This window comes from Pistacia vera, unplaced genomic scaffold (assembly GCF_008641045.1).
Source record: "Pistacia vera cultivar Batoury unplaced genomic scaffold, PisVer_v2 Contig437, whole genome shotgun sequence".
NCBI lineage: Eukaryota > Viridiplantae > Streptophyta > Magnoliopsida > Sapindales > Anacardiaceae > Pistacia > Pistacia vera.
Genome location: NW_022196265.1, coordinates 84,983 through 107,944, shown reverse-complemented (window position 1 = coordinate 107,944; position 22,962 = coordinate 84,983). Strand labels below are relative to the sequence as shown.

Here is a 22,962-nt window from a genome sequence, read left to right as displayed (position 1 = left end):
GATATGCTGAGAAATCACATTTTTCTCCTTGTGAAACTCTCTCTATATATGTTTGAACATTCTTGTTGAACCTTTATTTCTACTTCAGAATCCATTACTACAAGATGTAACTTTCACATCCACGTTATTACTTATTAGGGGATGAGAATCTTAAGAAAAATGCTAATCTTACAAAAACTACTTGTAGGAGGCTTTGTACAAAGTGGCAAGCCACATCAACTGCCATGTCACCACTTTCCACATGCATTTTCTTAAATGTTTAATTAATTAATTATATTAATTAAAAACTAAATAAACGCATTTTGGGCAAAACATACGAGAAAATGATGGATATAAAGTGTTGGTTAAACACATTATTGGAATGGAAACTGGGATTGTTTATGCTCTCTATAATGGTATTTCCTCTCATCTATGAATGTTGATGTGTCAAGAAATACACTAGCCAATACTTTAAAAACTATTTTTCCTCAAACTAAAAACATATTTTTCTTTATTAAATAACCACTTGATACAGTTCAAGCCACAAAACAAATACAAAAAGTGATCATAAAGTTTTTGGTATAAAAGGGTTGTTCATATTGAACAATTTCTACATTTAAAACCAAAACAAACAAATGTATCAATTGAAGTACTTCAAAATTTTCATTTCTATATTTTCTTAGCCCGGCCAATCAAATTTCCCTTTCAAGAGGTTATGTTACCAGCATACAATCACTCTTCGGAACGTAGAGTAATGCCAATGAACCTGGAGATCCTCCAAGAGGGCAACAAAATATCATCAGCTACACTAGGATAATTTCCTGTCTGGGAATTGAGGAAGGAGAGAAGAAATCAGAAACTAGGGTAGCGTTTTTCTTTTTTTTTTTCCTTAATAGTTTTTTATACTTTAGTTTAAAAAAATTAATTTAGAAATAAAAATAAGCTCAAATTTTGTACTTTTAGAAAAAGGATTAAAGCAACTTACATTTGTTATGGCCCTACAACAAACTCTGAATTTCAATTTCCATGAAGGAGCATGGATCAGGAATGTCGAAGTTGTTCAAAACCTGAAACAAAAACCCACATTTAACAAACAAAAGCCCATCTTCTATCAACTTCAAAAAAAAAAAAAAAAAAAAAAAAATCTAATAAGAAATGATTTTCCTTTTTCCACTTGCAGCGAGAGATTATAAACAAAATAAATGAAAAAAATATCAATAATCTTAACTAAATTACATCCAGAACAGTTGTCAGCTCATAGCGTGATATAGTAAAAGCACGAGGATTAATGTTTATAGATGGCAACAATTAACCGAAATCATAATGCAATTCCTAGAATGAGGAAGTGATTGTAAATACCTCAGGGTGTACAATACCGAAAAAGCCAATGTGTTTCCCTTTGTAAATAATGCTGGCCTGCCTACCCGGAAGAAACTCGGGCTCCTTCAGAACATTAAGACAGTGAATACATCATTAACATGCTTATAGGCAAGCATGAAAACGACATGGAGAAAATACTTACATCTGATTGTTTTATATAGTATGCTGTATCATTACCCACTTCAAACTTAGTCCCTACAACCTCCATTATTCTGTCAAGTAGGCAATGAATCAACTGCAACAATAAGGTTAAAGAAGTCAAATCATTTCAATCCATTAAGAGCAACTCAAATAATTTAAATCCGTTGTACAGGAAAAAAGATTTCCTAGCTTGAACATCTGATTTGTATTTAGAAAGTATCAATTTGCTTCAGTCTGCAGATCTCATAGCTCTAAAGTAATTTCCTTTCTACAAATAAACTTTTAGAGATGATGCTACTTTCAGTTTATTTGTTGACACTTCACAACATAAAATAAATTGTTGCTAATATTCGTAGAACTTGAAAATGAAAAATCATTGCCTATCTATGGCCGCAATGATTTCCATTTTCCAAAGGTAAACACAAGTCTACTCGCGACTTACTAAACACAGCACAAAATATTTTACTTTCGTGAATTATATTTCTTTTAGACCTAGACACATTAGATTGGTGAGCCAACCAGTAACTGTGTTGGCTTGGGCACGGCGATTAACAACAGTTATAACAACATAACATTCACATCAAACTTGGAACAGTTTGCACAAAGGTAAAAATTTATCATATTCAATGAATCACAAACATGGAAGCAAACAACATAAACCAAAAGGCACGTTCAACCTTAAATTGGATAATTTAAAGCAAATCAAGTTAAAGTTGAGCAGACTGCAAGCCAAAGTTTGTCATGGTCTAGCACAAGGAGACCATAAGTATGTTCAAAGGTAATTATATATATATAGGAAACTAGTATGTTGGAACTAAGAATTAAAGTTTACATTAGTAGGCAAGGTGTCCGCTGCAAGAGTGTCAGATCTTCATTAAAAAAAGTGAACAACCATGTGTAATCTGTGCAATATGAACACCAAAACAAGAGCGAAAAAGATGTACAAAGGTTCAGACAAAGACTGGTGACACATTAACGATGGAGAAATTAACTCCTTAACATCATAAAAAATCCTAGTAAGCAGTTATGGACAACTCAACCTACCTATATAAGGTTGATCCTTCCTATTTTAGATTTCAGAATGTACATACCTAAGGCATAGTAATAATAATAATAATTTACAACTGTAGCCTGCAATGGAAACATTTAAATTTCAATGACTTACACCGTCTTACTAATTTAAGGAAAAACTTGGTGATACATATTACAAGTAGAATGAATTTAACACTCTTTCATCAAACAACATGAAATATCATGCCGACCTAGGGATGTCAAAAATTTTATATAGATAGACAAATTGTTCGAAGACAATCATTTTCATACCAATATTGATTCTTGAACATGCCGAAAATTTTCCAGTCACAGGGATTCCAATGCCTAGCAACTGGATTTTGGAGACCGATTCACCAAATTCAAGGTAAAATATTTAAACAATTTAATTATACAATAGTCAATTATAATTTAATAATGTAATTAGTATAAAGATATACTTTTTGTTTTAATAGTTTTAAGTAATGGATTGGATATTGGATATTTATAACCCAATCCAACCCGTTTGAATAACTATTTATAGGATCCATATCCTATCCATTCTAGATTTGGATTGGATATTACCTAATCCATTTGCATAAAAATCCATAGTATCCAACCCATTGAATTTTTTTGCCATCCATATTAAGGATATTGGCTCTTACATTTATCCTTAATAAGGATGGCAAAAAAATCCATTTATCTTTAATAGGGATAAAAATCCAATGGATTGGATATACATGGATTTGTATCCAAATGGATTAAATAGTGTCCAACCCAAATATGATAGATATGGATTCTACCATAATTATCCAAAAGAGTTGGATTGGATTATGGATATCCAATATCCCACCCATTATCCAAAAGTCAAAACCATTAAAACAAAAAGTATATAATATAAATTACATCAAAATCCGACCAATGAAATCCGATGACAGAAAATTTTTCAATGAGTTTAGGAATCAATATTGGTATACAAATGATCTTCAAATGATCTATCTATATATATAAAATTTAAAGACAATAAAGGTTGATTTTCGAGATCTGGCAAAGAAAGTTTTGTGAGATCCCGAACAAACAATGCATCTATTGCTATAAAAAAATTACAAAGTTAGATAGATTGTTCAAAGACAATCATTTTGATACCAATATTATTAACATAGCATGCTAAAAGTTTCTCCAGTCATTGGATTATGGCGGCCAGAGACCTATTTCCAACAACTGGCTACTCATTCCGACCATTGTGCTGATCAACATATGGTCAAAGTATTTAATTTTTTTTAAATAAATAAAATTTAGAAGTTATTTAATAATTTTATATAAATTCATATTTATTATGAATAAGGGCATTTTAGGTAATCTAATTTATGTGTTTTTTAAAATTATAAGTGTCTCGATATAAGTTATAGAATTTAACTTTTTATGGATTAGATAACCCATAACCCAATCCATTATCTGCAAAAATCAAATCCAACCTAATGCATTCTCAAAATTTTAAGAATGGATTGGCTGAAACTTCATGTGGATTGGATTTGTAGCGTACAAATTCCTTAAGTAGGGTTTTGATTAAGGAGGGATGGGAAAAAATTGGATTTGGAAATTTAAAAAGCTTGCAGCATACAAATTCCTTAAGTAGCATATTGTTTGATTAAGGATTAAAGGTGAGAAAAAATTTAGATTTGGATTAATTGCACCATAATCCAAATCCAAATTTTTGTCACTCTTAATTCTTAATCAAACAATATGCTACTTAAAGAATTTGTATGCTACAAACTTTTTAAATCATTTGAAGTAATCTATTTTTAAATTTTTCCGATTTGACAATATTATTCATGACTTTTTTAATTTTTCCTTAGTCCCACCATTATCAAAAGAATTAAAATGAAACTTCATTATTGTAAGACATTTGTCTATTAAAATAGAATATGTTTTCTGCCCATCACACCATATCCTTTAGACCTCTGACATCACAGGCTTGGCAAACTTTTTTTGTTTTTTTCCTATCAGACTTAGGTGGACCAACTACACTGCACATCTAAACATGTTTATCATAGGTTTAGCAACATAATACCTAAAAATCTCTAAATCTAAAAGTTAAAAATAATTTTCTTTTAATAAGCCAGATATCCTTGGGTACGTGCAGCAGATTCAAAATTGGGGACTATTGCCTGACCATAATAGTTAATAATACTTCTGATTAAAGAACACAACAATTTCAGATATTTGCCATAATAAAATTTATAGTCACACGTCACTGCCAGAAAATGAAATTAATAAACAACAATCAGAAAACTGCAACTTAACTTCCAGAAGGTGAAAGTCTCAGTAAGCTTAGTGAGAAGATATTACCTCAAATCCTGAGTTAGCACCACAGTATAGCGCTGCAAGACGACGACTGTTTGATGCTCCAACATCTTTCTTCTCATCCACAAGTGCTACATCACCCACTTCAAAAATCTAAAACGAAAATCGAAATATCAGGAAAGCTTTCTTGTGCTGAAAAATGACAGATGAAAAGCAGGCACCCTTATCCAATAAGTAATGAAAAAGCACACAATATAAACCCAGACTGCAAAATAATCCAACCATAAATATCATTCTAAAAACTGTTTAAAGAGTACACTAAAATGTCTCTGTATGATATTCATAAGAGAAAGAATACTGGATATATTTCTATCGTAAAAGCTATGCATGCTACTTAGCAACAGAAATTCCCTAGTCAAATCGACAACCTCGTCCTTCCATCACAAAATTCCAACAATGAAAGAACAAATGTAGCCCATGAAAACTGATTTTTACCTTTATAGGCTTTGCATGGTCTTTGTTGTGCCCAACAGTTTTCAATATACCAGGCATCAGAGTGGTCCTGACAACCTACAAAATTGGATTAAGCAATCAAACTCCGAATAAGTATTAAAGAGTGAATCTACCACTAACAAGTACAAAAAGAACTGAAACTGATGGACAAAGTGAGACAAATATAACTCCAAAGTTTGAAGTGATTGAGTTGCTACAGAAAAGAAACAAAAGTGAAAAACATAAGAGGGACCAAGTGACAAGGAGAGAAAGCAAAATCAAATGAAGAAAAGGATTTGAAGAAACTTGAGTTGGAAGAAACCACTAATAGGTATATAAAGGGTTGAAAAAAAGTGAAAGGAAACATCAAAAAAAGCTCCTGCAAACTAGTATCAAGTATGGCATATCTTATAGGATGGACAAGATTCTGTTTAGGTTTGCCTTAATTAGTACTGGTATATACCAAATAGATAAGTTACATCAATTAATTATTTGTGGTACTGCTATAATGGATCCCAATGTATCTATGTAATATCTGCCGATGCATATTCACTGTTTTACTAAAAAATTCCATTTGAAAAAATGAATGGCGGAAAAAACCCAAGCAGTTAAGATGATCAAATATGAAAATGATATCCTTTTATCATTACACGAATTATGATACACATACTAGTTGAGTACAGAACAAGACAGGACAACAGATTATACAAACCTCAAAATCAGATGAACGAGGATTTCCAATAATAACTGTTCTTTTGTCACTTTTTCGGTTTAACATAGAGGAAAGCTCTTTTGCAGAGCACAAAATCCATGTCAACACCTCTGTAAATCCATTCATCGCAATCTATAAGGGAAATACAACAGAAAAATTAATCAAGAAAAACTACTGGTGCCAAGAAAAGATACAGCCTTACTATGAACTTAAAGCATTCTCATTTCTGTACCTCCAATCTTATTAGATCACTGAACTCATTCAAGGAGAGTGGCTTCACAGATTCATACTTTGCTGCTGGAATGTTATCGTACCCATAAGCAATTGCAACATCCTAGAAAAGGAAAAATATGCCTTATCATAAACCCCACTAGCTAAATCACTTTTGATATGAAAAATAACTATATCTATCATTTTAATAAAGAGAAATCTAGCATTTCTAGGAGTCATTGTGGAGATCTTTGGAGAGAATCCTTTTTGGCATTAGGTTCATAGAAAGATCTTACTCTCTCTCTCTCTCCTTTTTATTTTTTTTATTATTTATTTTGGCTGGTGGACTGGTGGAGATAGATGGGTTTATAGGAAGTATCAATGGGATTCATGAAAATGGATAGGATATAAACATGCAAAGCTGTATCAAAAAATCTACCACATTTTCTAAACCATTTGGAGAATGGTGTAGGTCAAGTATATAGCATTTGAGTCTTCTGGGATTGATGGTTGAGAGATTCTCTGCCCAGAGCTCACAAGGTGTCCTATTCAGAGTAGAATGATTTTCTCTTATAATTCATTTGAGTGGAATTTTGAATTTGCCAGATTTTGAAGGATGGGAAAGTTAATAAGTTAGCATCTCCTCTATCTTGAATTGGAAGTTGAATGTCACTCTAAAGTTCAATTGTCTTAATTGATAGCTCATGGAAAAATCAATACAATCAATAAGATTTAGTTTTGGTGGCCTGAAATTTCAGTCTCCAAATGATGTGTTGTGTACAGAGGAGGCAGAAAGCACTAGCCATTTGTTCATTCACTGCACTATAGCTTTAAAGCTATGGTTCAAGATTATTAGGGAGGCTGATACACATTGGGTTACAACTAAAGTCTGTGTCTCAATGTTCATCAAATACCATTGATCATTAGGAGGTAAGGAATACCATGTCATATGGAGACGCTATATATTGATTTGGATTAGCCGGATTGAAAGAAATAAAAGAATCTCGAAAAAGCTGAAGATGAGGATGTGGAGCTGATATGGAAAGATCTTTTGATTCTTTGTAGGCTTCAGTTAAACGCAACTTAAGGGAATTTCTTTTCTTTTTTTTTTTAATTCAAAAGGATTGGACTAGTCTTAATTTTCTCAATTCCAAAGTCCTGATTGAGGAAATTATAGATGCGGAGCTGTTCTTGTTTTTTTGTCAACTATTTAGTAGATTACTGGTCCACCCTTTGTAAATCAATTTTATTTCAATAAATTTTTTCATGTCTTAACCAAAAAAAAATAAAAAATACCTCCATAACATCACATGGGTGCAGAACATCACTTCTTGTTGGAGGCACAAGGACATTAATATTGCATTCATTATCACATGATACAACCTTTTCGGCATGTAATTGCATTCTGTTCAACAAGCTAGTTACCTGAAGAAAAGGAAAAAACAATTTAATAGTTGCAAAAAATATGTTGCAATAATTTGATAACTTGATCAGATTAGATTCAGAGTATTTCTACATTGCATGACAATAATACATAAAACTAATTACCTAAGGATCAGTAAAGAAAGCTAGGTTCAACTAACAGGTATGATAATAATATGTAAAACTACTTATCTAAGGATAATAATACATAAAACTAATTACCTAAGGATCAGTAAAGAAAGCTAGGTTCAACTAACAGGTATGATAATAATATGTAAAACTACTTATCTAAGGATTGGTAGACAATGAGTGACGGAATCTCCATAGAATACCATGTTAAGCTACCTTTTCCATTTCAAAAGAATCCAATGCCAAGCCACCTCAAAGCATATGAAGCTTGCTTAGGAACTCTAAATACATTGTTCTTAAATATAGTAAAAGTCAGTGATTCAGATCCACAACTCTTGATAATTAGGCCCTTATGTTGTAAATGAATACTCTAATTGAAAGGAAAAAAAAAATTGCTTAGGAGAGGATCAGTCATGCAAGCAGTGAAGATCACACAATCAGATATCATTCGATTTTTCCATACTTGTGAAAATCAGACAAAAGAGACAATCACAAAATAAGTATTTCCAGTATATCATGCAGTGAAAGACAACAACAGCCCCTGAACAGGAAATTTAGCAACTCGTGAAACAACAACTTAAGTGTAAGAAATGAAAAAACAGGAACTAACCTCTTCTGCCCCCAAAGAGATTCCAATTGTACCATTGATATAAGATACTGGAACGTCCATACTAAAGACTGACAAATCAGGATAAACATATGACTTCCCATCAGCATATATCACTTCAACTGGTTCCACCTCATACTTTCTTTCACAGTATGCAGAAAACATCGTTACCTAGGAGAACAAAGAAAAATCAACCAATTATCACCTACCACTTGCTAAGAAAGTCAAATTGGTAAGCTAATGAAACTCGAACTTGGCAACACATACCATTGTGTTCAAAACAATCTTGGCCTTTGTCAAATCAGTGGCTGTACATTCAATGAACACATTCTTGGTCTTTAGAGTGATCGCCGAATGAGCACCATTAATAATTGGTGGTAAAGACAGTACAGTTCTATTGAGGCAAAAAGAATTATAGAGGTAATATTATTTTTATTTATAAAAACTGTGAAATTTGTTCTGATAAAATGGAGCTGTGCAGGAAAAAAAAAAAAAAAATAAACTGTCCACAGAAGAAGGACAAGCATAAGAGATGAATCTGTTAAAAGAAAACAATAATCAACACATCAAAACCATGTATTACAATGCATCCTCATTAAAAGCAATCATATGAACTCAAAATCTTTTTAGTAAACAACCTAAAATTATATTCAGAAAAATAAGATCAATCAGCAAAAGAATCAACAGATATAACAAAATGATTGATTGGCAAGTTAAAAACCTCAGAATGATAATCAAACTATCATTATCAAGAAAACATCGTACCTTTTCCGGTCATATAAGACAGGGTATACTGGTGAGTTCTCGATTATGTGCAAATACTTTTTCAGTTTCAAATCTGACTGCCAAATGTTGTCATGGTAGAACACATCAAGATTAGAAAATATAGCTATCTCTAAGATATAAATTCTCAAAAAAAAGAAAACAGAAAAAAAGCTGCAATTCATGCACAAGGATGTGCATAAAACCTGAGGAAACTTGACAATTGCATCAACTGATGTGACTGGTAATTAGCAAAGATGCATAAGTTCTATATACCCCAGTGCTACACTAACTATTAGCCACAAGACTGAGTGTTGGCTAAAATAGAGCCATTTTTATTAATAGATGGCTGAAGTCATAAACAAAAGGATGAGGCTCAGTGTGCCAGACACAAGTATAGGTGGTCATGGGTTGATGCACTGCAAGTGTATAGAAATTTATACACCAATCCCATCTTTCAGATGCAACATAGAAAATAAAAACAGATACAAATTAGGACTAACTTTGTAATATTCCATCAGCTTGTCAGCTCTGAAGTCCCTCGTCTACATTACATAACAAAAAATACAAAAGTCAGTGATAATATAACATATAATATAACATATTATGCAAACCAATTAAAAAAAAAAAAAGAAATACAATAAAATTTCGATTTCATGAGGCAGCACCCACTGCAGATTCAAACATATAATGCAGACTCAAATTAAATAGCAATAGAATCAAAGAACCATATTCCAAATAAAATCAATTACCTGTTTCAGAGGCACAAAGCTTATTTCAGAAGGTGGCAAAGCCTGAAAACAGAGAAATCTATGATGATCACACTCTTGTATGTTCAGTGACATTTTTTGATAACTTATTGCATTAAGAAAATTAGAAATCCAAAATCTTTGGAAAACAAAAAACTATAAGTATAATGAAACAAACAAGATAATTAATGCTCAAATGGAAATTCAAGTTCGCACAAAAGATGAATTAGCAGAACAAAGGCCGTCCATTATTTGCTTAAGTAAAAGCATCATCTGCCCACAGAAGAAAGTCCAAAAGATTAATTGGCTAAGAAAAATGATCCATTAATTGAGTGATGCAAACAGAAGCACCACTATCCATACCAGAACTTAAATGGGAACATATGGTTTGATGACCATGTCATCAACTACTCCAAAACAAAGCCAAAATATGATGACTAGACCCAAAATCCATGACTCCTGTAGAACAAGGTAGATGCCTTTAGTTGCTAAATCCTACATCACCTAGTGAGAAAATCATTAGGCCATAAATGTGCACTTCATCTCTTCCTCGTAATAACATAGCATCAAGCGCTGACCCCTTGGGATAATGACCAATATCTTTTATTAATTTTTGGGCAAAGGTGTCACAATAACAAGCACTACAGTCCATGGAGACTTCAAGAAAGGAGAAAGCTTTTGTACATACCCAATAACATCATTATAACTTTTCATTTCTCATAAAAAGAAAAATTAGCATGCATTGCAGAAGCAAGCCCACCTCATATGTGAAAGGGCCTTCTAAAGTGTCCAAGTCATGAGTGCCAATCGCAACAAGCGTTCTTCGCCTAAATATAAAAAAATATATATGTAAGTATTTCCTCAGAATAAATATGAAATCTTGTAAGGAAAATTTAAATAAGTGAAGAAATGATGAAACACCATCCAACAAAGCATTTTGTTGCCAATATAAAGCAAATAAAGCTTTAACAACATAGAATTAAGTGATAAGAAAATGGCAAATAATATTATCATAACAAGAAAACAAATATGTAGCAAATCAGAAACTTCATGCAAGGATACATTATGAAGCTAGTTAGCAAAAGGTTCAAAGTCACAAAAAGCATTACAGGGGGGTGCCCATCAAGAATATAAGTTCTAATTCAATCTCCAACGCCCGGGGGCAAAAAAAAAAAAAAAAAAACAACACACAGAGGGAATACCAACATTTTCCTAACCACCCAGCCTAAACAGGTTATCACAGAAGGCAACCTTACCACACTAAAAATTTAACATCATAGGTTCAACATGCCAGTAAAGGAGTCGGTATATCCTTTTCTTGAGTGTCAAAATCAATACAAAGTAAGACTATATGATTATTTATGCTAGCAGTTAAGGCACGTAGAAAAATTCGCCACCTTCTCTACAAACTAACACCTATCTATCATAATATAAAATTTCATTACAAATGCTTCAAATCATGATAATTCATAAAATTATCAATGCAACTGTCCATAACCAGTTACATGCCAGAAAACAAAGAGCTCAAGAAGCCAGAATATGCAAAACAATGGCCACAATACATACCGGCAAATATTTTGATGAAGCTTATCTTGGAGATCAATGAAGCTGTTATAACTCACTTCATCAAAGGACATGTTTCTTAAAACAGCACAGACAACAAAAGGTCGAATCATAGATGTCTGCAAGGATCAAAAAAGGTTAAATTATAAGAAACAAATACCAATGCATCCAAAAAGAGTAAACAATTCATACATACCTCTGGTTTAACATGCATTTGAAGCATTGCCTTTTTGTCAATGTTAGCGACCTTGTATGTGGGCATTTCCTGCTGCTCATTGAAAATGCGGAGAGATAGAGCAATCCCTTCAAGGCAGAGCAAATCATATCTGTGCATAAATCATATATAAACAAACCATTGATGACCTCACTACTGTAAGGGATGGGATTTTTGCAGGATGGGACTCAAGACTTTCTAATACTCAATGTTATACTTTTTAACAAAAAAGATAATAAGGGCTATGCATTGTTAAAATTGTGTTTATATAGTAAAAAAGCAAATTCCAATTTGTAAAATGAAGGTCTCCATTGATGCAAAACTTATTTTTCTTTGAAAATTATATTGAATTGATGGATACCTGTTGGCTGGGACTTCAATTTTGTAAATAACTTCTTCATCACCTTCTTCCTCTTCTTCTTTATCCAAGTGCTTTTCCTTTCTAATTATTGCTTTTTCAGTCGTCTAACAAACAATTACAAGTCTAGGTCAACAATTCATATAACCATATCAAAAATTCCACCAAAACTGACTGCCTTAACTGCAATTAACCCAAAAACATAATATGTGTGTGTGTGTGTGTGTGTGTGAGTGAAATATATTCAGTAAAACTCACCACATCATCAAGCTCAATGCCAAAACGAAAGCACAGATCCTCAAACTCTTTCTGGGCTGTGAATCACATTGACAACCAAAAAGAGAATCAGATTGAGAATCAAATTCAGTACAAAAAACTGAAGAATAAGATTAATTAAGAAAAAAAAAACAAAGAAAAAGATGCATTATAGGTTGCTAATTCAAGTGAGAATGTAGGTAAAAACTAGAGCTTACTGTATTCTTTGCCTAGGGCTGCGTACAGACGATCCCTGCCCACACTCACGGTCGGCATTGCAGCTTCTCTAAGCCTCTAATTCTCTCTGAAGATAAACAACAACCAAAAATGTATCTTCAAAAAACCCTAAAGACTGAATTCACTGAATGCAGAGTTCGACAATTAACATTTTCACTTAATACAAGGCTCCGGATAATGTATAAAATCATTTTCATGCTTTTGGATTTTGAATTTAACACTGTTAACCATTTAACTACTTATCATCAAAGATTAACAAAAATAAATATATCTATTATAATTGATTTAAAAAAAAAAAAGTGACAAGTTCTTACTGGTGACCGAAGACGGCGACGAGAAGGTGGCAGCTAGGCGGCCGGAGCAGCAATAACTGTCGACTCCAGCCAAAGACGAGTGCTTCAACTAAAACTATTCAATTTTGCGTTTGGCGTAAGTTTTATGAATTAGGGTTTGTTGTGTTTAGACTTTAGAGCCATTGGATTTGAAACGAGTTTAAATATTTTCATCCATGAGGGTTTGGTAAAATTAATGAGTTTTAAAAGTGACAATTTCATCCATTTTTTACTTAAAAGACCAAAAATACTCTAGTTATCATTTTTAAGTTTCTTATTTAAATTTGATGTATAATTCTACGGATTCGAATTCCCTGTGTTATGCCTGAAAAAGTAAAGCTGACGCAAGACTCAGTTAGTATAAAAAGTTAGAACTTAGGTAGGCCTGCAACAGTCAGAGGCAGCCACATCATACAATGACAAGGACGGCATGCTCCTATCAGGGTAGTGGATGCGCGTCAGACCAGCCAGGAGCTATAGCGATTCCACATGTCTAATCCCTACACCAAATCGCGTAAATCACTCTGGAAGCTGGGCAATGAGACATAAATAAGGATTTGCACGGATAATCTCACAAACTCACAGATTTAGTAATCATAACCTTAATCTATCCCAATATAAATTGAGAGCTCCTCTCTCATTTGGGGTATTAGCTAATCTCTCTAAAGAAAAATAACATTCACTTTCTTGTAATCATTTGTAAGTCAGTCCGCTGAACGTGACCTTACCACTATTATTAATACAAAATCAGTGGACGTAAGATTTGCTTCCTTAAGCATCCGAACCACTTTAAAAATTGTTCTCCATTACTTTCACTCTCATTTTTTCATCCAAGTGTATCTTCTGGGCCAGCTTAGTATTTCACACGTGCGTTTGATTGGTATCAAAATCACGCACCAATACTTTGTTAATTTAATTTTACCTAACCTGTAAAGAATCTCTGAAGTTGAACTACGCTTCTTGGATTTTGATTTTTATTAAAATATAAAAGTTGTTATTCTATGTTTATTAATTCCAAGTATGTTTCTTGAAATTTGACTTTTATTGGAATATAAATTGGTCAAAAAAAAATTCTTTAATTCAGATTAGTATATGAAAATCAACGTGTGCAATAGAAGAGAAAAAATTGGCATCCATATAAATCTTATGCGTAGAAACAATATTATCTCTAAATGATTGATTAGTTCGATAAAGACTCTTAGATATATTATTTAAAAAGTTATAAGTTCAAATCTCTTGTTAGCGGATTCAAATCCAATTCAGATTATCCAAATTTAATTACTATCACATATATATATATATATTAGATGAATCAAATGGGTCTGAGTCAAGTTTACATTGGATTTTAGATCATTGAGGTTAGTTATGGGCTGTACCATACCAAGTAGGCCCATATCCCTTACATCATAATCAAACTTCTATTGTTTTGCCGGAGCACATACAACTGGAAGATCATCCTGTGGAGCATTTCAAGACAGGATCTACAACTTCAATGGCTATGGCAAGCCGGATGAATCCATTGATGCAAAATAAATTGAGCTATCTTCCAAAAAAAAAAAAAAAAAAAAAGGGCTTCAGAATATATTCCTTTAGATGGAATAACTGCTAATACTTTTCATGCAATTGCCAACTACTACCAAAATCTTGAGAACAACATGAAACTTAGATGGCGAAACACCAACATAGTGACATCGGAGTTGTATTTTACATGATCACCGGCATTGGACATGTTGGAATCGGATGTTATCTCCAATGAGTCCAATGACGTCGATGATTTTTAAGTCGAAAATAATCAATTTTCTAGTGGTGCTATTGCCATGGCTAATATTACATCCCATATCTACACTCCAAATCTAACTCAAACTCAAATTGAGATACACTGTTTTCCTACACAATTGCAATAATTAAATTAAGACAAGTTTGGAAATAAGTCAACAAACACTTTGATGGCATATATATATATATGAATCAAAGACTGACAAAATTTTGGCGCAGAAAGTAGAATGATTTGCCACAACAAAGCTCATAATGAGCCACATTTATCTCATTTTAGAATACATTTATCACGTTTTAATTCTACATTGAAATTAAAAGATCAAAAGTCTTCTCAAGTTAGGGGCCGATTACAAAGAACAAATTTGCGTCGGACACCGGAAAACAACAAATTTACGTCGGAGAAAATCTTTTACGACGCGAAAGAAAGGTAGAACATATGATCTTTTATAGATTAATGGAGTACAATAGACAAGAGTCTCTTGTTATCGAATCCTTTTAGCTAAATATAGAATTTTTTTCTGGGCTCTCATGCTCATTCCTATAAATATTTCTGATTATTCTTTGTTGTTCGATGAATTTCCTTCAGAATTCCATGAATTGTCCCCTCTTGGCTACCCTTCTTTGGCTCTGATTTATACTAGGTGTGGAAAATATTTTTTATTTGTTAAGTCGTATTCATATTTCTTGTATTAATTGTATTCTTCCAAAACAGATTCCATCAAATAGATATGCAAATCTCCAAGGAAAACTCTTAAATAGATATATCCCAATTATCGTGTATATATATATATATACACTCAAAAATTTCACTATAATATAGATTACAACGTCCAATAAACATAAAATGCTTTAATACAGTTGGAAAATAATATAATTTAGATTTAATCTTGATCATTCAAATGCTTCAATTTAACGACCAAAAAATTGTGTCAAAACTTGTGTAAAGAAAAATGAGGTCCAGATCCTAATATAATATATTGTAAGAATTTATTAACATGAGAAAGAAAGGAAATTTTATGTCTATAAAATAATAATTTTTTTTTTTTAATAAATTTTTTATGTTTTAACTATATTTCAAAAACCATTAATGAAATTTAAAAGTTATATAAAAAAAATGGCAAAGACAAGACAAGACAAGAGTATCAAATTTCTTTGAAATTTCAAATGATGTGGTAAATCTAATTAGTCAAATGTATCCATCATGTTCGAAAAAATGTTTAAAATGATAAGATTCACTAAAAACAATAAAATCAATTTTTTGAAAACAAAATTCAATTACTTCTTAATATAAACCCTACAATTCTACAAACCATTTTACATTCTTAGAAAACAAACAAAACTTCAAACATCCACAAAGTCAAATTAGCTTCATGTTGTTAGATATATCTAATGCCTTGTAATAAGATTTTCAAATTATCTTTTTAGCTTTCTAGATTTTACATTTTCGTGAAATGATATATAAGTACATATTTTAACTGTGTTTGATCATTTGCTATCTAATAAGTTGTAAATACATAATTTAACTATATTATCTTTGAGGGTAATAGCCTAACGAGTTGTAAGCACAAAATTTCATGCTAAAAAAGGTCTACCCCAATGCAAAAATTGTGTTTTTAATGTCAAGTTTGTGTCAATATAGATCGTAATTTCATAAACGTAATTGATAGTTAATAAAACTGATAATAAGACTATTTATGACGAACAAAAAATATTAAAAATTCATGTATGTAAGTAGCTAGATCAATGAAAAATCCTATTCATGATCTTTTCACTTGTGGTTTCTCAATACTTCTAACCGCTTAATCCAAAAGAACTCATATACATAAATGTATACATACATACATCTTTGGCTTTTGGCAAGAAGCCAAACCTTTGTTTGACTCCTTGTGTATGTGTCTTCTACTCCCCAATCTCTTTGTGGGCTACCTTTGGTCCTCCTCCCAGGAGACTATAAACAAAATCCCCCTCTCTCTTTCATGCACACTTTCTCATAACACTAACACCTTTTATTTTTATCTATTACTTTGTGTATTTTCACCGCCATAGCCACAGTTTCACATTCATAAAGCCACCTCGATTCATTACTAAAGTATCTCTTCTCACTCCTTCCTTTCTCTTTCCTCTCTCTCTCTCTCTCTCTCTCTCTCTCGTTTGAATGCCCTTTTCATAGAACCCTAAAAAATATTATTGTGTTTTGAATGAACTCTCAACCGTCTCTCAACCTTTAGAGCTTCATGTTGATGAAGATCACTTAAAATTTATACATATTTTGCATGGCTACCATGACCTCCTTCTTCTTCTTCTTCTTCTTCCTCCTTCTATTCTTTCACTTCAATAATATCTCAAACGCTTCAACACCAGAAGAAATAGCTTTAAGGAGAAGAAGCTTACCATTATTTCCCACAAGAAAACATGGCATGGAGAAGGAGACGTTCAATACAAAGACTAACCCTTCATCATCGTCGTCTTCGTCGTTGTCCTCTTCGCCATGGCCAAAGCAAGAAAGGATCTTCAATGCGAGTGCCCATGAAGTTCCCAGTGGTCCAAATCCAATTTCAAATAGGTAAATTACAATATTTTGTAGCTTGTGTTTACTTTTATTGTTCAGGATCTTCTTGTTATTATATATAAAATTATATATATGAATTATTATACAAATTAATGTAGCTAGTTTGGTGAGTTTCTGCTACTATAAAAGCAATATTATTATTGTAAGATCACTACAGTTAATTCATATTATTATTTTTCGAAAGAGAAGAAATCTACCATCCAATCATTCAATTATTGGGGATGTTTATGAGATTCTAGTAATCAATCTTTCTTTCTTTTTATGAATATATTCTCATGATTAACCCACATGTATTTTTTATTTTATTTAACTTTCTCTTTTGAAAGTTCATGAGCTATTAATTAATTTCTTGGATTTCATAAATATGATTCCAAAAAGAGATTATCCAAAGGATAATCACTTTGTTTAATTATTCATAAAATTATTGATTTGTGCCTTCACATATCATGACAAAACAAGATAGGGTTGTGATAATTAATTAGTACTTTAATGGAAGAAATTAAACAATTAAAAGTATATACCCAAATAAAGGAAATGGGATTTGATCTCAAGTACTTGTTATTTAATTAATCTTCTTTAGTTTAATTAAATATTTATTATATGTTGTGATGAAATTAAAACCAGGTTTCCTGTTTGGGAAATACCAGTTAGTAGATTGAACTTCATTTTAATTCTATGTTTCATGAATCATATTTTCATTATTTTCCATTAACTTGAAAATCTATTCTCAAATTGCTATCAAAAGATCTTGAATAAACCCCAAATTAGAATGATAACTTGTACCCTTAAAGAACTAAATAATTTTTTTTTTTTTTTACTTTTTCAGCGCACCATAAAAATGTAATTTTAGTTTTTTATTAAAATTATTTATAAAAATGTAATTTTTCATGGGTTCAAACTTTTAATTTATCATATTCCTCAAAAAATAATGTACATTACCATAAGCAACCATTAAATTGTTTTCTTAAGAAATAACGGGGAAACATTTGATATTCACATAACATACTATTGCCCTTCTCTCGAGTGAGCATTAAATTATGTACATTCTTAAGACATTACAAATTTAAAATCTAATGTTCACGAGAGCATAAAAGGTTACCCAAATAACATTGTTATATTCAAATTCTTTTTAACTTTGTTACTGATATTAGTCATAGACAGATAAAAAGAAAAGAGTAAAAGAGAGAGAGGAAGGAGAAAAGAGACATAATGATGCAAAATTGTATGTGGGTTTGGGCCTTTTGTTGAAGACGAGACTGAAATGCAATAATGAAAGGGGTAAAGAGGTCCATAGAATTTCGTGTAAAGTTATATTGACTCTCTCTGGCATCCAAAGTAGTAGTGAAGGGTCCCTTTCTTTCCAATAAATTTCCCAAAACAACCCTTGTTTTCTTATGAATCATATCCTCATTCTGTCTCTTGCTTTTAAAAGCTCAATCACCCCTTTAAAAGGCTCCTTCATGTCTTCTTGTGCCTTTGGTGCTCAATCTCTTGTTTTCTTATGTGTGGATTTACATGCCATTCTTGTTGTATTGTTCTTTCTTCTCCAATGTCTTTCATTTTAACTTCTAATAATTTTGGGAAAAAGCTTCACATGGTTTCAAGTGGTACCTCTTGTGTTCATTAATACCATTGCAGGCTTTTGTTTGATTACTATTTTTAAAACCATTAACAATTTCACTTCAAATTATTAAAATTATCAGAAAAATCCCGTTTTAGACAATAACCTAACCATTGAAAGGAAAGATCTCAAATTGTGAACGGTAAATTTGAATAGTAAATTGTTGTGGAGTAAATAATAACTGTATAGTTAAACGAAGAGATCTTGTTTAGTATTGTGTTGGTGCTTTGTTTTGCTTTTGGTTTTAATTGTCTAGTTTAACATTTTGTTAGTAATCTTAGTGATATTTGATTTTTTTTTAGCCTAACCTAGGGCTTGGGTTGACCCTTTTTATATGTGGCCTCTTGTATATTATTTCATTTTCTTATGAATACTTACTTAAACTCGCATACCGTCGCATCTTAACCTAAGTAACTATTTAGTTTATATTCTTGAAATAATGTATTTAAAAACATTGGTTTATGAAATAATTAGATTGAATTGTATTCAACAAGCTGATAACAATTGGATAACACTCTAAAAAAGTAAGCTATGTCAATTATATGATAGTAAAGGGTAAATAATTGGCATAATGGATTTGGTAATGTGTGACACTCGTTTGTTTATAAAGAAGTAATTATTAATAGATTGTACCTTCACTAATCACTACCACTTAAGTGATATTAAATAATCCATTCTTTTTCTTCTTCAACTATAACTCAATCCACAAATTTGTGCTTTAAAGGGAGACATATAATCATTCCATTGATTAATTACAATAAAGCTAACAATAATATAATATATTAATCAAATTTCCTTTCAAGGATTGATTGAATATTCTCTTAGCAACCAATTAAATACGAGTCATATTACATTACAAGAATAATGTTATTTAGAGTCATCAGTTAATATCAGTCGTTCATATTACAATATAAGAGTAATTTTATTTGGAGTTACCTGCAAATATCAGTTACACATACTATAATATAAGGAGACGTTTGGATCATATAATATTTTTTTTATCTTAGTAATAAGATTACTTGAAAGAAAGATTACATTGTAGATTACCGAGTTTTAATTATTATTGTACTTTGTTCAATTGGCAAGTATTAATAATTAATATGTTTGGTTGATAGTAATAACAGATGTCCTGAAATACCCTTGTACTAGAATGCCCTTTAGATGATTACTAGATATAAATAATTAGGGGCTAGTTTGTTTTATTATTTCAAACCCTATTCTCTATCCTGTTCCCAAAATACTTGTTTGTTTAATTATTTGGGAAATACTATTCTATTTTTTTAATTACTTTTAGACCCCTTAAGTTTATTAATTTAATTAAACAACCCTAGAAAAAAATATTAAAAATTAACAAAAACAACCCCACCCACCCATAGTTTCCAGATTCCGGCAACCACCGTCAGTGGAATCTGTCACAACGGCCTAAAAACGACCGGAAATGGTCGTTTATTCACCGATCTGGCCGGAAAAAGCCAGATCGACACACCACCGGCCAAATTCGACCAGTCTGAGTCGTAACAGCAGATTCCGACCAAATTCTGACGGTGGTGGCCAAAATCTGGCACAGTAGTGGTGGGGGTGTTTTTATCATTTTACAAATTAGGTGTTTTGTAATTATTAACAAAGCCAAGGATATTTTCGTCCACATTGTCCACTGTTTTGGGGCAAAATTGGACAGAAATTTAGATTACAGAAGTAACATTTTAATACCACCCTCCCCCCAGGTAATATTATTTTCGGTGATTTACCCCCTTTTTAGCACTGTTTGTCATCTTATTTTCCGATAATGTTTTTGTACAAAAATGCCAAACACAGTAATCTACTCAATTAAACAAATATTACCCTTGTTAAAAAATTTCAACCTGATCCAAACGGGCCCTAAAGAGTAATGTTATTTAAAGTTACATGCAAATAACAATTTTTGAATCAATGCGTGATAGTATCATGGTTACTCTAGCTTTGATCCGAAAAATTGCAATTAGACTGTAAAAAATTATTACAATTACAAGAGTCATTACCCCAATTAGCGGTTTTTGTATCAAGGTTAATTGTACAAGGGTAATTCTATCTTTGATCCAAGGGTTACAGTTAAGCTATAAGTCTTCTTATACAATAAAAAAAACGTTAACGTCAGAAGGCAACACCTTCAGTTAAAATGCAACTTTGAAAAGACTGCCCTTACTTCAATCAATATAAGATTACAGTAAACGGTAATGTCACCGTTTACAAATAACATTGTGTGTGTGTGTTTAAATCATTTTGAACATGTAATAGTAACAAGATATTTGTAAAGTATATTATTCCATTACTTTTCATCATTCTAATAACTTTGCATAAAGTTAAGTTTAAGTCAAGACAAAGACCCAAATTAGACAACATATATGAATTTTAATATATTTGATTTGTCTTGGAGTTGAAGATCGACGAACTTATCAATTTACGTGACTTGCTTTTGGCAATCAAATTAAAGCATGATTTTGCTTCACTTTTGATTCTTTGAAAGAGTTGTATACATCACTTTAAATTAAGAGACTTTTGTACCAATCACTCAACGAAGCTTGGTCCCATAAATGAAAAGACAGTACCAGAAAACTTAGGGTTTTGTGATGATACATTTTCCTATAATAGTATGTGTTGACAACATGAGACTTGTAATCATCTTGCTTTTATGTTATAAATATGCTACAAGTTATAAGGTGATATTGACATTACAAATATATATACGACTTTTTTTTCCATGTCACATGTATATGATACTCGACATATTATAAGATATGGGCGGTAAAGAAAATTTAATTATAGAAGGTTTGAAAAATATAAAAAGGATAAAAACAATAATAATATTATTATTATATTAAATTAAAAAAAAAAAAAAAGCATTTGATACACCGTGCAACTTGTTGCAATATAATCAGTCAAAAAGAATATATTACATTTGTACAAGTAGAACATATTTACTTTCTTATTGACGAGTTTATTGCAACATAACGTACATAAGATTTTCTCCTAACTGATGATGTAACCGGTGTTTTAGTATTACATTAATTATAGGTTGATGTGATAAAATGTATACTTTTGCATAATTAGTGTAATATTAGCACATCAACCACCACATTAGTTGAGATCCAAATTGGAATTACCCAGAAAAGATCTCCTCTACAAGAGAGATCTTGATAAATTTTAGCAACATTTTGGGATTGTAATCTTAAATCACCCTTATATAGCTTTATTTCCATAGTTTCTTTTTCTAAATTCACATAAACTTATGAACATGAAATATAAGCAAATATCAAATATAATGAGCGAAGTTAACCTTTCTTTATATTTAATCAAATACATGTTGTATGCATACAAATAACCCTGATGTTATAAAAATGTGAACACTTTTTAGTAGTTGATGAAGATATAGAGTTTGAGTTAAATTCATGTTTTAGGAGTTCGAGTTTTGGAATTATTGTTTTCTTTTTACTGTGAGTTGAATTAGGGAAGAATAATTGGTTTAAGACTTTACTTTGAGTTAAAGTAGGAATTGAAGATTAAATATGGGAGTTCTATTAGGATTAGAAATATGAATCCTATTAGAATTTAGATATCTTATATACTATCTGTAAATATAAGGGTTAGAGCCAATTCATAATTATAAGAGAAACTATGTGAAAGAGGGAATGAGAAGATGAGAGAAGGGGTATTAAACACTATAGGAATGGAATGTCCGTCTATGTAATGAGTTGATGGTGTTATGCTTATAAAACACCAAACGGTAGAGCTCCCGCCTTATAGGTTGATGGTGTTATACACTCTTGTATCATGTTTATAAATTTATAGTAGATTTCTCTGATCTATGCATGTAAGCAAGTTATACCGAACCACATAAATATCGTATTTATATGTGTGTGATATTCTTGCGCATATTACTGTTCTTTATTTTATTTTTTACTCCTCCAAATTCCAACAGATGTAAACATTATTTATTAAATTGACTTTTTTATTAAATTTTTTACTCTTTGTCTATTTTTTTTTTATCCATAAATTTATATGAAAGGATGGAGAGGACAGAACCCATAACTTGAAAAGTTTACAACACTATTGAGTCTTGACTAGAGCAACATAGTCAAGGCATT

General features: G+C 31.5%; 1 protein-coding gene across 2 annotated transcripts; it reads right to left on the bottom strand.

Moving 5' to 3' along the window:
• Nucleotides 1–453: 453 nt before the first annotated feature.
• LOC116144083 (phenylalanine--tRNA ligase beta subunit, cytoplasmic) lies at nucleotides 454–12,997 on the bottom strand. 2 transcript variants are annotated; one of them, XM_031429537.1, is made up of 21 exons: nucleotides 12,858–12,997; nucleotides 12,525–12,610; nucleotides 12,310–12,365; nucleotides 12,055–12,158; nucleotides 11,676–11,805; nucleotides 11,483–11,598; nucleotides 10,677–10,743; nucleotides 9,920–9,961; nucleotides 9,671–9,712; nucleotides 9,171–9,247; nucleotides 8,673–8,799; nucleotides 8,409–8,576; nucleotides 7,544–7,672; nucleotides 6,270–6,371; nucleotides 6,038–6,169; nucleotides 5,329–5,403; nucleotides 4,879–4,986; nucleotides 1,502–1,594; nucleotides 1,339–1,422; nucleotides 965–1,046; nucleotides 454–745 (listed from the first exon to the last, which is right to left on the bottom strand). In XM_031429537.1, exons 2-20 carry the CDS (start codon nucleotides 12,580–12,582, stop codon nucleotides 978–980), a joined length of 1,779 nt encoding a protein of 592 aa, XP_031285397.1. In that variant the 5' UTR covers nucleotides 12,583–12,610; nucleotides 12,858–12,997; the 3' UTR covers nucleotides 454–745; nucleotides 965–977. The 2 variants fall into 2 exon arrangements, with proteins under 2 accessions (XP_031285397.1, XP_031285396.1); XM_031429536.1 differs by having other exon boundaries at nucleotides 456–804.
• Between the last annotated feature and the right edge of the window lie 9,965 nt (nucleotides 12,998–22,962).

What these genes read in the sequence shown, in the direction of transcription:
- LOC116144083 (XM_031429537.1), bottom strand. Translation starts at nt 12,582, where the DNA reads ATGCCGACCGTGAGTGTGGGCAGGGATCGTCTGTACGCAGCCCTAGGC. An exon ending in ACCCATGTGATGTTATGGAG is followed by an intron (nt 6,372 to 7,543) that starts GTATTTTTTATT and finishes TTCCTTTTCTAG; the next exon opens with GATGTTGCAATTGCTTATGG. An exon ending in ACTATATAAAACAATCAGAT is followed by an intron (nt 1,423 to 1,501) that starts GTAAGTATTTTC and finishes AATGTTCTGAAG; the next exon opens with GAGCCCGAGTTTCTTCCGGG.